General features: G+C 33.3%; 1 protein-coding gene and 1 long non-coding RNA gene across 2 annotated transcripts; one reads left to right on the plus strand and one right to left on the minus strand.

The window, feature by feature from the left end:
- The first annotated feature begins 4,339 nt into the window (after positions 1–4,339).
- Positions 4,340–11,088, plus strand: CLF (SET domain-containing protein). Its single transcript, XM_078992682.1, has 17 exons — positions 4,340–4,608; positions 6,024–6,125; positions 6,240–6,562; positions 6,659–6,820; positions 6,933–7,017; positions 7,111–7,257; positions 7,402–7,449; positions 8,051–8,122; positions 8,199–8,872; positions 8,976–9,129; positions 9,221–9,441; positions 9,517–9,648; positions 9,813–9,903; positions 10,007–10,054; positions 10,152–10,280; positions 10,376–10,453; positions 10,523–11,088. The coding sequence occupies exons 1-17, from the start codon at positions 4,537–4,539 to the stop codon at positions 10,715–10,717; spliced, it is 2,733 nt and encodes a 910-aa protein (XP_078848808.1). The 5' UTR covers positions 4,340–4,536; the 3' UTR covers positions 10,718–11,088.
- Positions 11,089–12,065: 977 nt separating this feature from the next.
- On the minus strand, positions 12,066–13,056 carry LOC145039292 (uncharacterized). The gene is made up of 3 exons (XR_013679806.1): positions 12,550–13,056; positions 12,309–12,448; positions 12,066–12,219 (listed from the first exon to the last, which is right to left on the minus strand). It is a non-coding gene; the product is annotated as an uncharacterized LOC145039292 (long non-coding RNA).
- Between the last annotated feature and the right edge of the window lie 2,840 nt (positions 13,057–15,896).

The raw sequence follows: 15,896 nt of genomic DNA on the forward strand, positions 1-15,896 counted from the left end.
TTTGGGTATCCCTCGGCAATTTAATAGTTAAATATTTGGAAATTACAAATAAAGCCAAAAAAAAAAATTAATGACTTAGTTAATTTTAGCCGAAATAAAGCCGAAAAAAGTTTAATGACTTAATCAATTTTAGCCGAAATAATTTGGGTTTTCATCAAATAATCTAGGCCATCAACAAATTTAGTTATATCGTTTGCAATTTTTTTTATGGACTGTGAAATCGTCTCATATCCATCCTAATATTATGTAAGTATAAAAAATGTGAGTTTTTATAATTTTTTATCCGCAATGCATTATTATTTTTCTGTATTTCATATAACTCAATCGATTCTTTCCTACAATGCATGTATTTAAGTATGTATTTAAGAAAATTACAAAAGTTAATTTATAGTATGTATTTAAGATTAGAAAACTTTTATTTTTCCCATTGAAGAATTCAATGGTCATTAAACTTCAAATTCATTGAATGTCAATGTGACATCTCATTATGATATAGTTTCATTTATTGAATGATAACTAGACTTATCACCTCATTCAACCCTCCTATTGAAATCACCATTGTAGATGCTCTAAGAGCCATCTACGATTTCCTCATGTCTAATCGGTAACTTTAGTAATTTGTTTATGTTCACAATAAAAGTCTGTCAATTTGATTATGATTACGTACATTTTAACTATGATTTTTGAAATGTTGATTATGATTTTGTAAATTTCACTAGTTTTTCTATAAAGTTAGAGAATAAAAACTATTAACCACAACATCAATATCAATGTTATTGTCATTGTATTTTTCTATTATATTTGTACTAAAATAGTATGAGTTATAGTGACTATTTTGTTTTAGTTGTAAGTGTAGGAGTATTAGGGTTTATGTTTGGCATCTGGATACCCCTTGGATTGTCTGAATACTTTCCGAATTGATATTTCTACCATATAATCCAAGAGGACACTTACAAATCTAGGCATATAAATCGCAAGCCAAATTGTTAGAAGGATTTTATGTTCGTCTGAAGAAGAAAAGAGCTAATGATTTTCGTCTGTTACTTCTTAAAGAGAATAGTCCCCCATTTTAGCAAGTAAGTCATGGAAATCCGAATTTTAATGAGGATTTAAGGTTTCCAAAACTAACGAGTTTCGTTAGTTTTACCATAATCACCTTCAATAATTTGACTTTTCCACTATTTTCTTATATGTAAAATCCAGAGACCTTTTGGGGCGCTGCCTCTCGAACCTGCCCACTAACCTAGCAGTGGGACCCCAGCCAGGGGCTCTGTCCCTTGGACCCCGCTAGAGGCGCTGCCACTATGGAAACCCCGGACCCCCGACGACCGAGCGAATAACTATTTGTCTTAAAACCTCGGACCGTCGACGACCATGTGTGCACTCTACACAACCCCATACATATATTAGAGTGCAAATTATGAATCCCATTAGCTCACATGTTAGTTCCAATTACATAAAATGACATGGTGACACTAAAAATCACCAACAATCCTCCCCCATTTTAGTGTAACCCTTAAACAAACATAACCTTATCAAAACAGACCAAACTAGTACATAATGAAAATATCGAGACAATTGAAATGCGGCTACACTTCACAATCACGTAGGTAACTCCTTTCCATGTATTTGTACATACATTTATCAAATGAGTTATTAAGAAGTTAAAATTCAACCTGGCTAACTTGCAGAACCGAACACATACCTGTGATGAATACTTCATGTGTTCCAATCTATAAGTGCGAGCTTTCCACATTGAATTCAACTCCTAACATTATATTAGGATGGAATTGGGTGTCTCACCATTACATAATTAAATGGACTTTAATCTTATCCCGATTACAAACTTGTGCACTAAGTCTTTTGTCAAACCTTTAGTCAAGTGATCTGCCAAATTTTGTTGTGATTTCATAAACTCAACCGAAATCACACCGTTCAAGATCAGTTCTCATTTTGAGTTACATTTAAAAAGTTTAAGTTTATCATGATTTTTATGAGTGTTACGATATTAAGATTAATCATTTTATTTAACGAGTTTACACCTTCAATATAATGTTTGTCCCATTTTACGAATATACACATATCGACACTCTGATATAAGTCGAACGAACACAATCACATTGCAAATCTTAATTTTTATTGTCTTATTCTCAATATCTTCTACGCATACAAGATCTTAAACATATTCCAAATCTTCAACACTTTACAATCAATTTTATACCTAAAAACATCACACTACATTTACTAATTTGCTTACGAAATTAGTTTACCATTTTTAAGCAAAACATCAACTACATATTAAAATATTCAAAACATATATATTATTCTTCTAAATCTAAATTCCATAGCCCCAATTCCATAAACACAATTACTTGTCATTCTACACATGTTATTAACATTCATTAACTTCAAGATTCTCATTATATGCATTTTATACTTGTATTTAACATTCAAGAACTTCATACATTATATAATTTGTAATAATTTATTTGGAATTAGGTTATTAAAAGCCATCTACACACATACACCTTCCTTGTCTCCATTCTCAGAGACCTAATGAAACTTGATTTCTATCATAACTTATCAAGTTAATTTTTTTTTTTATTATAACATCTTAAAATATTTAAATTTTTTGAATGTTATAGACACTAGCCTAAATTGTTAGTAAGTGTACAAAAAATATTTTTGATAGTTTTTTGTTCACAAACCAAATATCATCACCCTTCTAATTCAAGTCATTATCTGTAAACAAAAAATTTATGGTTTTGTATCGAGGATATAACTTATTTATGTCTCCATCTATCACTTTTTGAAAATATTAGTGTGGTATAGTACCGTTAATGGTGATTATGATTCAGTTACCAAGACATGTTGAAAATAATCTAGTTTGCTAAGCAATAAAATAAAAGATAGTTAGGCATGAAACCTTCATCTAACATTAAGTAAATTCATGGCATAATAGCTTTCCAAAAAAGAGACGCAAGAGTTTCTATGCATGTTTTTTTCTCGTAAAATATTAACGATGTAAAGAATCCCATCTACCATAAATTTTACATTTTTAGATTAACTGATACCTGACTATTGAAAAACATTAGTAAAAAATAATACATGTTCAAATTTCAAAGCAAAATAATTCCTTAATAATCTCTTTAAATCTTATCCACAAATAAAAGAATGCTATAAACAAACATTATAAAAAGTGATGTTTTCTATCAAATGAATAAAAGTGTACCTAGGCGGAAGGGTATACTCCTAAAACTAAGGAATGTAAAGAGCTTTCAGGTTAGCAAACAACATCACCATAAACCAACATTGTGGTCGCTAATATACTTCCAACGAAGAAAAAGAGAGGAAGAAGGTTGCAAGAGGAAAGAAAGGAGAAGAAGAGAGAAGAATAAAGATGATTGAATATGTCGTGTCTTGTGTCACATCCCACAAATCACCACTACTATGACATCAGAGACGGTGTGCACGATCGTAACCACAATGCGACCTGGCCACGAGATGCTCGTGGCTTGTATGCCCAAGGGCCTTATAACAAGTCTTAAACACATGATTAGATCATCCACAATTATAATATTCTAGTTAATAGATACTTTTTAAGGTTACCTCAAACAAAAACATAAAGTTTAACCATTCAAAGTAATAAATTTATCATCGATTGTGGTATTGTTGAAGAAGTTATTTGCTAGACGACTATAAGTTTCTTTTTAAAGATCATTGCTACGTTCGTTATTTTGTAATGATATCTTAATCACGTATTGCTTAATATCATATGCTATTATCTTGATTAATAATTGTGTTGAGGTGTTATTTAGAAATCATTTTGTAAGTAAAATTTTAATTAATTTTTATAACGAAGTTGAAATATTGTCAAACATAAATTGATATGATATGAAGTTGTAACAAAATTGTATGTAACAAATTTGGATATTAGAAAAAAGCTCTTAAAATTATAGAAATTTTAATGTCTTACATTAAATAAAATATGTTTTTTTTTTTTTTTTTTTTTTTTTTTTTCGGTTTCACCCTATAATTTTCATACAAATTATTACATCTACCTTTATTTTTTTTCTTCTTCCAATATCCTTAGCAAAATTTTCAATTTTAAATAAATTTAATATAAAAGAATAATCGTACAAAATTATTTTAAAAAAAAAAAAATACATAATAACTCATTTTGACAAAATAATGAAAATGTATTAGATATTTTTGTCCACAGCGAATAGTAACTGCAATTTTCAAAATGAAAGCCACGTATATAATTCCGCTCAAACTTTTCCCCTTTTTCTCTTTTAATCATATTTTCTACCCCATCGACCCACCAAACATACTGACTCAGACTCGGCCGTTGCCTGATTAAATAATTCACATATAAGTATTGACTCCGCGCCTCCCCAAAATCTTACAACCTAGGGTTTCACACCCTGTAATTTCTCTCATCAATTCTACTCCGCATTTGCATGAGTCCGATCTCATACTGCTCGTCGTTGCCGGTGTGTGCTCCTCTACAGTTTACACTCTCGGCGGCCGGAAATGTCGTCGCCGGCGGTCCCTCTTCCATCGTATACAGCCGCCGGTCAATCGGAGTCTCCAGATGTATCTACGGTACTATTAGATTAGTTAATGCGTGTAGTTACTTGCTTATCTGTTTTATTTTGGAAACGATTTTTTAATCAGACGAAAGTAGGAAAAATCTGTAGTTTGCTTAGTTTGTACTTGTGTGTTTGTTTCCGTGCAATCTACGGAAATGCTCTTGCCGATTCACGATATTAAGACTTGCTGCTTAAATTTGTAGCGACATTGTGTTGTAAATGCCGCAATGTTGTTAGAACCAGCTGCATTGGCGATGCAAAACGTTCGAAATGCTTAATTATGTTTGACAATTGGGTTTTGCAAGGAAGTGTTAGGCTACGCTATATCTTACACGCACACTTTGTAGTGTTCAGATTTTTATTGTATCTCTGTTAGTATTTCTAAAAAATTGTTCAATTTTGCTGAAGACAAATTTCTATCTATCTATGCCTTAAAACCATGCCCAGAGTTTCTTCTTGCTTTGCTAAATACCAGCGGTTCTTTAGAACTAGAAATGCTAAAGCAAATAGTCAGTAGTAAACTGTTAGCCATTGACCTATCAAAAAACGAGCCAACAACATAATTCTAGGAATATTTCAGAAGCTTCATTCACATAATCTGTCCAGCATCAACAAAATATATAACCGAATTTCCATTAGGTTAGTGGTTATAAGCAAAGATGAATGTTATAACTTATAATGTTTCATGATTAACATAGTTGATGGAATAAACTTGTTTGGGCAATAGAAGAGGCTGGTTGCATGAGAATATTTATTAAAGACACTTTACTGAAGTCAAGCGGTATTTCTAATGAGATTCAATAGGATATAGTGTGTATAGATTTATGCATGATTTTTTCCGAAGATACTTAAATGCATTTAAGTATAGTTCCATATCGAGCTAAATCCGGACGAAGCGTATAGGGACTTGAATTGTACAAACCTAATAGCATTATGAGTTATAAAAAGCCTTTAAGGTAAATGATAAAAATATCGATTTGTTTGAAAGTTTCATGTCAAAGTAAATGAGGTAGCTTTGTTGTACACAACACACACATGGTGATTCCAAAACCCCACTTGGGGATTACAAAGAAACCCATTGATTTCACTTTTTCTAAACTTTCTGTTCATATCACAACAATATCTCACCAAATCTTACCCAAAAAGGTATGCTCGCTTACGTCTTCAATAATATGCCTGAACCAACTCTTACACTTATAAATCTAGTTGTTGCTTTCCAAAAATTTCAGAGACAATGTACAAGAGCAACCATGATGCATTGCAATGATGTTCCCAACACCATGAGTGAACTTTTAGAAATAAATCCATTGAAATATTTATTCAATTGGACGAATCATCCTTCATGTCCACTCCTACATAGTTTTACTAATTACTATATGAATTCTTTATCACAATTCGGGACACTGAACTTGTATCTACATTGCTCAGATTGTGGGACTACAAGGAGCAGCTATTGCTCCTGAAGAAATTTCACTGGTTATCGAATCTTTCAAGAAGAAAGTTGATGCTGATCGTTGTGTTTATATCATGGTTAGTGTAATAACACTCCATAATGTTGTCATCATATGACAATATTCCTTTCCTAGTTTATCATAGAATCTTGATCATGATTCATGATCCTTTGATATGTTGTTATGTGTACAGAAAAGAATGGAAGAGAACAGGATTAAGTTGGCTGAAGTCACCAACAACCATTACAAGCTGTCAGTAGAAAGAAGAAACCTAAAGACTAGTGTTGCAGATCAAACTGTTGATTTATTAACAAAGAGACAAAAAGATGCCATTGATATGCAAAATGGTGTGAATGCAAACAATGATGATAGTGACAGCAGCAGCTCTCAAGAAGATGGACATGCTTCAGCCATTCTTTTAGGATCTAGCATTGCAGTAAAAAATGCTGTCCGACCTATCAAGCTTCCTGAAGTGGATAAATTACCTCCTTATACCACTTGGATTTTCTTGGATAGGTGATCTTGTTTGCTTAAATTCTATCACAATTTTTGTGAAATTTAAGCTGCTAATATTGTTAATTGTTTCTTTTTATGTGACTATGAATGATACAGAAATCAAAGAATGACAGAAGACCAGTCTGTGTTAGGTCGAAGGAGAATCTATTATGATCAAAATGGTGGTGAAGCTTTGATTTGTAGTGATAGTGAAGAGGAAGCAATTGATGAAGAAGAGGAAAAGAAAGAGTTTGTTGAGTCTGAAGATTACATCATCAGGTTCTTGTATCTCAAATTATTTACTCTTGTGATCCCCATCAACTCATCTTTTTTTATTTTTTATACCAACCCATGTTCATAATTTTAATTTTATTTTTTTTAATAATTTCAGAATGACCATTCAACAACTTGGCTCATCTGATGCTGTTTTGGATTTACTAGGACAACGGTTGTCCAGAAAACCTTCTGAACTCAAGGTAACAACTTTTTAATTATATGAAATTTAGGTGCAAATGTTTTGTTTGTTTGTTTTTTTTTTTTTTTACACACCAAGGAAATTTTTGATACAGGCAAGATATGAAGTTCTTGTTAATAGAGAGAATGCTGTTGAAGTCTCCAAACCAGGGAATGTGGAGTTTGATATGAGTTCATTGTTTGATAAAGATCTTGAAGCAGCATTAGACTCATTTGACAACCTATTTTGTCGCAGATGTCTTGTAAGCATTTTTATTTTTCATGTTTTCTTCTTGAATTTTGTGATCAATGTGTCACTCATGTATTTGGTTGCTATACATTACATGCTTTAATTAGATCTTCTTTTGTTTTGTTTTGTTTTTTTTTTTTATTTTTTTATTTTTCAGATATTTGACTGTAAATTACATGGATGCTCACAGGACCTTATATTTCCTGTAAGTTCATGTTATCTTACTCCTTCTATCAACCTGTCTCTAAACTTGAATTCCATACCTTTTTTTTTCATTGAATGACTAAATTGTCCTCACAAACACATCTTTTTTTAATTTCCGGTTTCTTGAATAAGTTTACAAACCAATCTGAATTCCATTCTAGGACATGTTTGGTTCATGGACTCCAACTGAATCCAAAGGAATTGGAATCTCGGATTCCATTCCGGGATGTGTTCAGTTGTCAAACCAACAAAACTGAATCCCAAAAGATTCCTTCAAAATCCATGTTTGAGAGATTTCATCATTCCTGGAGATGGGTGCTATACTTTTTTTTTTCATTAAAAGACTAAATTGTCCTCATAAACACATTAAAATACAAACACATTCTTCCCTTTTTACATTTTCGGGAATTTCTTGAATAAATTCACAAACCAATCTAAAAATAGCAAAAGAATGAATCGTATTGAATTCCATCTCATTTCTCGATCTTACCAACCAAACACCTAACTGATTACAATACCTTTAAATTCCATTTCCTTCCACAAACATTTAACTGTTTCTAGATATCATTAATGACCATAATAACCCTAACCTTTCTTTTCAGGTTGAAAAGCATTGTACTTCAAACCGTGTGGAAGAAGAGAAGGTGCCTTGTGGTCCCCACTGTTATCGCCAGGTAATCATCAATTTCATATAAACATTATCATGTACTACACATGCTCTTATACACTATATAAACTTTCAATCTTTAGATCCAAAAGATGGAGGGCATTTCAGTCACATCACCTAACAGCGAACAAAAAGCCACTCCAAAATCTTCAGATGGCAACGGTGTTCATAAATCAAGAAAAAAATCCAAAACTTTGTCTGTATTACAGAAGTTAAAATCTTCCAGGAGCGAAAACACTTCATCAAACACTAAAAACATGACTGAAAGCAGTGAATCAGAAACTAGACCCACTGTTCATGATGGGCATTCTAGTAAACGTGGGACCCGCCAAAGGAATAGCAAACGCATTGCTGATCATGTTATGGTTGCAATAAAGAAAAGACAGAAAAAACCCACTGCTTCCGATTCCGATTCCATTTCTGTTCCCAGTGGAAGCCTCGGCTCACATAAAGAAAATGAGGAAGCCAGTTCCTCGTCTTTGAAGGTGAAGTCTTTGAGTGGGAGAAGAGGTAGGCGAAAAGACTCATTTGCCCCTGCTGCTACTGGTGGTGGTGATAGATCGTCTTTTCAGGCGGAAGCTTCTGATTGCCCTTCCAAGGAGATCACCAGTAAACACAATGAGAAATGGAAGAAAGAAGAGTTTGTGGATGAGAGTGTTATGTGTAGACAAGAAGTAGAACAGATTGAATTCAAAAGCTGGAAAACAATTGAAAAGTCTCTTTTTGAAAAAGGGTTGGAGATTTTCGGAAGAAACAGGTTAGTAGTAGCACGCTAGTACTTTCCACTTTTTTTTTCATTATATATAATTAATAATTAATGATAATGTCCATTGATTTACATTATTAATTTATTATTGCAGCTGTTTAATAGCTAGGAATCTAATGAACAACATGAAGACATGTTCAGAGGTATTCTACGCCATGAATTCCTCAGAAAACAAGCTATCTTCTCAAGGGGGCGATGGCACATCTTCTCTAGGCGATGGATCCAGAATCGATTCTAACGAAAACATGGTCAGACATCAAATCATCAAATATATTATGATTACATTAATAATTGATGAAAAAAATATTAATTTTCTTTTATTTATTTATTTAAAATCAGGGTACGACGCTAAGAAGAAGATCAAGATTCTTACGCAGAAGAGGAAGAGTTCGTCGTTTAAAATATTCATGGAAATCTGCTGGATATCATTCAATGAGGAAAAGAATCTCTGATAAAAAAGAACTCCCTTGTCGCCAATATAACCCATGTGGTTGTCAAACTTCGTGTGGGAAAGAATGCTCTTGCCTTGTCAGCGGGACTTGCTGTGAAAAATACTGCGGGTAGGTTATACCTTATATGTAACTTTATTTATATAAATCTTTTTTTTTTTTATGATACGATGATATTATGTATAGATGTCCGAAAACATGCAAAAATCGTTTTAGAGGATGCCATTGTGCGAAAAGTCAATGTAGAAGTCGTCAATGCCCTTGCTTTGCTGCGGGTAGAGAATGTGATCCGGATGTGTGCAGAAACTGCTGGATCGGGTCAGTTTTTTCTACTGAATTAAAAGAGTTGATACTTTATTCATTTTGCTTACGTGGCATCCAATGTGGCAATACAAATACCAAATATAAAAACCCTAAATCAAGTTTAAACCTAAAAAATAAATTTTTTTTGGATTCTGCTTAATTTGATTTTGTAATTGTAGGTGTGGCGATGGGACTTTAGGGATTCCGGGGCAAAGAGGTGATAATTATGAATGTAGAAATATGAAGCTTCTTCTCAAACAACAACAGCGGGTAATTTAATTTAATTACATCATCTTTCTCCTTATCAAACTTAATTATTATACTTAGTTTGTGATTATTTTGACATATATCCTTTATTTTATTTAATTTACAGGTTTTATTAGGAAGGTCTGATGTCTCAGGCTGGGGAGCCTTTTTAAAGGTAAGCTGCAGGAGGAGGACTATATGTTTATATATTAGTTTTGTTGAAGCAACTAATAATAATAATAATAATTTTTTAACTAATTACTGGTGTACAGAATAGTGTACCTAAACATGAATATCTGGGTGAGTACACTGGAGAATTGATCTCACATCGTGAAGCTGACAAACGTGGAAAGATTTACGATCGTGAAAATTCATCCTTCCTTTTTAACCTCAATGACCAGGTACTATAACTTAATTTATTTATATATAAAAGTGATTTGTTATATTTTTCCATAAAGCAAACATAATAATAGTATATTTTACTTATGAAATGCAGTACGTTCTTGATGCTTATCGAAAGGGCGATAAATTGAAGTTCGCTAATCATTCTCCTGTTCCAAATTGTTACGCAAAGGTATATATTTATTTATGATAAGGCGATTTTTGTGTTTTACAAATATTTATGATTATTTGGTTTGGTTAGGTGATAATGGTGGCGGGAGATCATAGAGTTGGAATATTCGCTAAAGAAAGAATAAGTGGTGGGGAAGAACTGTTTTATGATTACCGATACGAACCGGATAGGGCACCTGCCTGGGCCAAAAAACCGGAGTCATCATCCGCTACAAAAAAAGAGGAAACCGGTCCTTCTAGTGGCCGTGCAAAGAAGCTTGCTTGAATCATCATCATCATCATCATATGCTTACTAATTTTCTATCTCAAATGATTAACCCAATACTACACACAATTAAGTATTTTTGGGAATTAATTCTTTACAGAGTTGATACTTGATAGGGTGGTAAATTTTTTTTTTTTTTTTTTTTTTTTTTTTTTTTTTTTTTTGTGGTTCCCATCCCCGGTGAATTAGACCCGGATCTGATATAGGTGAGTTTTGGGAAAAGTCTTGAACTTATAACTTGTAAGGGACACGTGTCTTTTTGACCAGCGTGTTATGTTGTGTTGTGGAGGTGTTTGGTTTGGTTTGGCTGGTTTTAACTTTTAAACAAAGGAAATAGACAATTTACAAAAGACCTAATTTTGGTTGCTTTCTTTCTTCTTCTTATTAGTTCTTACTTGCGCCTTAAAAAGGTAAAATAAAAAGAAGCGGGTTCTCTATCAAACATTTTTTTTTTTGGGTGAAATACCTTCTTGGTGATGAAATTTCAAGGTGTTAAAATAAATCTTGAATACACAAATTTGAATTTATTGCATCCTTGTGATCCACATATGCAGATCTTATAGATTCCTTGATATACATGTCATCCAACATGGTCTTTATGATCAAAACATCTATGCGACATTGACATGACATGGTGTCCATTTGTATTTTTGTTTACTTTTTTAACTTCTAAATTCTTAAAAATTAGGCTTTACCTAACATTTTATTTCAATTGTATTTTTTTAGTTACAATTTTATCAGATAGTCTTTTACCCTGATTCTCAATCTCCCAACTTGATCACAAATATAACAAGATGATTTTTATAAAAATGATGGCATGTCTTTGTAGTAAGTGGTTTTACTTCCCGGATATTGTCAACCTAAGGGCGTGTTTTGGTAGCGTGTATTTTAGTTGATTTTTTTAAAAAGTATTGTGTCAGTGTCACATAAATGTCATAAAACTGGTATTCATAATGCATAGTTTAACGAAATAGTTGAATAAGATGAAATCCTTAGTTAACATTCAAAGTATTTAGAGTTTAATGAAGTAAATGTTTATTGATTTTTGTAGTTGAATGTTCAATGAGAAAAAACAAGTTTTTTCTAATTATTTAAAAAAAAATATGCTATTGAATTTTATAGTTGAAGTTGTATGAAAGTCAATATGTCATATACACTATGGATTTTCTAATAAAATGTCACAATGGTCAAATACATCCAAAATCGTGTTTTTAAGGTCTAAATTATTGTTTTTTTGAACTAGCATACAAAGAAAATATAATTCTCAAATAATTATATAATGAAAATTTATCATTAATCAAAAAAATAATAACAATAAAAACTTACAACCAGATTCTCACAAATCCGAGAGATGCATGCATGCATGTGATTTTATTTGTTTGTTCATTAAATCCTTCAACAATAAGCTTAGCGGCTTTCCTTCCCATAATTTTGTCAGCATCAGTATGCAAACTAAACCAATAACCTCACCCTTCTCTATAACAGGCAATCGTGTACTTCTCCTGCATGCATAATTTAATTCATAAGATTATAGAAAAGGTTCATCAAAAAGTAATTAAGCCCAATATAAATTATTTGTTACAAACTAAACCTTGCACCATCTTCTGTAGGGCTTCCACATCAAGAGTATCAGACAAAACAAAAATCGGATTCCATGTCATCACCTTCGAGACAGGTGTGTTCACCAAATGATCAATCCCATGCATGATTAATAACTCTTGTTGCAATATCCTTCAAAACATCAAAAACACATGAACTTTATTCTAATCCGATCAATCAATCACAATGTAACATGGCTATATATCTGACGATTGATCAATACAATATTAAACCTCCTGTGCAATATGCCACTGAGTAACCCAATTGAGTCGATGAGTACAAGAAAATCAAAGTGCTCGCGTGCACAAAATGTGAAAGAGAAGCACCACGGCGGCGATAGGTTTCATTTCATCCCACTCACCGGTGCCAATGAGTAGTGGATTACTTGATTGCTCCGGTTGAGGTCGTACAGCTGATTGTTGTGGTGGTGGGATGGAAAATTCATCATCGGCTTCATAAGGATCGATGACGCGATATACAGAATTTTTTGTGTGCACGAATTGTGAAAGACTAGCACCACCACCACGGCGGCGATCGGTTTCATCCGACTCACCTGGAAGTGGGTTTCTTGAATGCATCAGGGGACGCACTGCTGTATAATGTTGCGGCGGTGGCATGAAAAAATCATGATAAACTAATTTATCCGCCGGAAACTGCTGTTGAGAGCTCGATCCTGATAAATCTGTTTGAATCGATTGCATCTTCAACGATTGCTGAGGGTTGACCATTTGGTTTTAAGCTCCGAGAGGCCCATGAGGAAGGAGGAGGGGTTGCATCGGGAAAAGAGTACATGGGGTTGCTTCTTAAATATTTACAAAAAAGTCCCTTGGCTTATTGGTTTTTCACATAAACTCCCCAAGAAATTCTCAAAGTTTGTCAAGAAAAAAAAGTAGAGTAAATTACATGAATGTTCCCTATGGTTTGGGGTAATTTACACGTTTGGTCCCTAATTTATTTTTTTAACTCGGAAAATCCCTAATGTTTGTTTTTGTTACGCGCTTGGTCCATACTGTTTGTTTTTGTTACACGATTAGTCCCTGTCTTACCTAAAAATACTATTATTTAAATAGAAAAAAATTATGGGATAGGTAAGGTAAGGTGAGGGAGGTTGGGGTTGGGGTGTGTTTATTTAAATATTTTAAAAAATCAAGTGAAAAATAGTTCTTTTAGATAAGACAGGAACCAAACGTATAACAAAAACAAACAGTAGGGACCTTCCAAGTTAAAAAATAAATTAAGAATCAAACATGCAAATTATCCTAAATTATAGGGACCATTCGTGTAATTTACTCAAAAAAAGTATGATTTGTGAACCCATTTGACGAGATATTCATTTTTGTTAAGTTTATATTAAAAATAATGGTACCTATAAGGTGCTGTTTTTAAGTCCTTGCAAAAAATGCTAGATATGGTATCTTCTTTCAACTTTATCAACTTTTATATAAAGAAAACGATGAGCCACTTAATATAAAAAACATTAGAAAATGTAAAGTAATTATTTATTAACAAATGTGAGTCATTATTTTCTTACAAAGCTTTCAAAGATAGCAAGTAAGTGGACTTGACAAGCAAATATGATATAGGTGACATTGTAAAATAATTTGAAATAAGTGTTGTGAACGGTCTAAATGAACAAAACATATCTTTTTATTCGTTAGATAAATGAACAAGCACAAACAATCGTTTCGTTCGTTCATTTATATTTACGAACATTCATGAACATTTGTTTATGTTTATACATATTAGCTATTTTTTAAGGAGATCTACTTAATGGCTTATTCATATATGTTCTTTCTTGATTTGGATTCTTATGTTCATTCTTTTATATGTTATTCTTGATTTGGTTGCGTACGTTTTATTTAGACCATACGTTGATATGCACTATACTATATACCGCGGTATAGTGCGGTATGCGGTAAACATTGCACCAACTGTGACATCTCCATTTTTCTCGGCCAGAAAAAATCGATTTAGTTTATGCTTTTAAAATAAAATCAGAGTAGTCTTCCAAAAAATATTGCGGAATTTGTCCCCAAAACAAAATATGATAAATTTTTTTTATTAAAACATTTCTTAAAGAAATGTATTTTCATTAAATAACAAAACATCGGGATGTCATGTTCCGATATAGACCAAAAGCATAAACAACATATTATAAGCCTTGCAACAGTTATTTACAACTACTGACCTATAATCCAAAAATCCTTCGTCATCCTCCAACTATGCTCAGGATCCACTACATGTAATATAAAAAGCTGAGCGGGTCAGACTTGGGAGCCTGGTGAACATATAGGTTTTCAACCTACAAATAATAATAAGTTTATTAATTTCATTAACCAACAATAAATTTATTAATTTCATCAACCAACAGTAACCCTGATTACCCGTTCCCGTTATCCTCACTTTACGTCCTTAAACACCTATCACAAGGGACCTAACCTAAGGATCATCATCGGGATGGACACTACTGCTAAGGGGATTACTCAACCATACATATCCTTAAGGCAACCATGAGGGGGATGGAGTACACCAATGAACATATAGTTCACCAACACCTACCTGCTCGCGTTCCACTGGACTATCTAGAAAAATCCATGATCGTCATCTATACTCCGCTAGATGACTATAACAACAACAACAATATCAATGCCTCTCATCATTTTAACACACACACCAACTATTTCATTTACCCATGTTATACCAAACATATTTGTAGATAAAAATACATATACAATTTAAATCAATTTAAAACCTGTATAAAACATTCATTCAACACCCATCTCAAATAAATAAACTATAAATATACACATAACACGTATTTTGTAGAAAACACTTCATATCTATATGTAAGATGAAAGTAACTACACACTCACATAATTTAACGATAATCGGGCAACACTGCGTTTCTTAAAACGATCGTTTCTGATGAAACCGGGAGCTTTAATGAGAACCGGGCCTTGCGAGGGTTGAGCTTCAAACCAAAAAGATAAAATTCTTGGGGGTCTTCGGGCACTTCGGGATGTTCTTTGGGTGTTAGGTAGGTTCCCGAGGCTTCGGGGGTTAAAAGTGGCTTAAAATAAAGTTTAGGGTGTAAAAGTGTGCAAAAATCCAACCAAAACGGGGAGGGTTCGCACCTCCCTTTATATAGAGCGAGGCTTCGGCTGAAGGGGGAAGGGAGAAGACACGCGACAACAGCGAGGGGGAGGCAGGCGGTAGCAGCGAAGGCGAGGTGGCAGGGCACGCGTTGGACAGGAGGCGAGGCTGAGACACGCGCCAGCTTCAGATTGGACCTCACTTCGGTCGAATCAGCAGACGGACACGGGGAAGGCTTGCATGCGAGGCGACATGGCTGATTCTGAGCCATGCATGCGAAATTTCTCGGATTTTATGCCCCAAACTTCAAAAATTCATAACTTTTGCATACGAGCTCCATTTTTGACAATCTTTATATGCACGCGTAGGTGAGATTATACTCTACGACTTTCGTTTAGACTCCGTTGTCTAATTTTGAATTTATTTTTAATATTATTATTTTTAACAGACCGGGACAGGAAAATTCGTTAAAAATTCATAACTTCTT

The sequence above is a fragment of the Lactuca saligna genome, chromosome 4 (assembly GCF_052625555.1).
Source record: "Lactuca saligna cultivar CGN05327 chromosome 4, ASM5262555v1, whole genome shotgun sequence".
NCBI lineage: Eukaryota > Viridiplantae > Streptophyta > Magnoliopsida > Asterales > Asteraceae > Lactuca > Lactuca saligna.

Bases quoted from the DNA above. Each gene is read 5' to 3' on its own strand.
- CLF (XM_078992682.1), top strand. From the start codon at position 4,537: ATGTCGTCGCCGGCGGTCCCTCTTCCATCGTATACAGCCGCCGGTCAA. The intron at 4,609-6,023 runs GTACTATTAGAT...TACATTGCTCAG, and splicing joins AGTCTCCAGATGTATCTACG to ATTGTGGGACTACAAGGAGC. The intron at 8,123-8,198 runs GTAATCATCAAT...TTCAATCTTTAG, and splicing joins GTCCCCACTGTTATCGCCAG to ATCCAAAAGATGGAGGGCAT.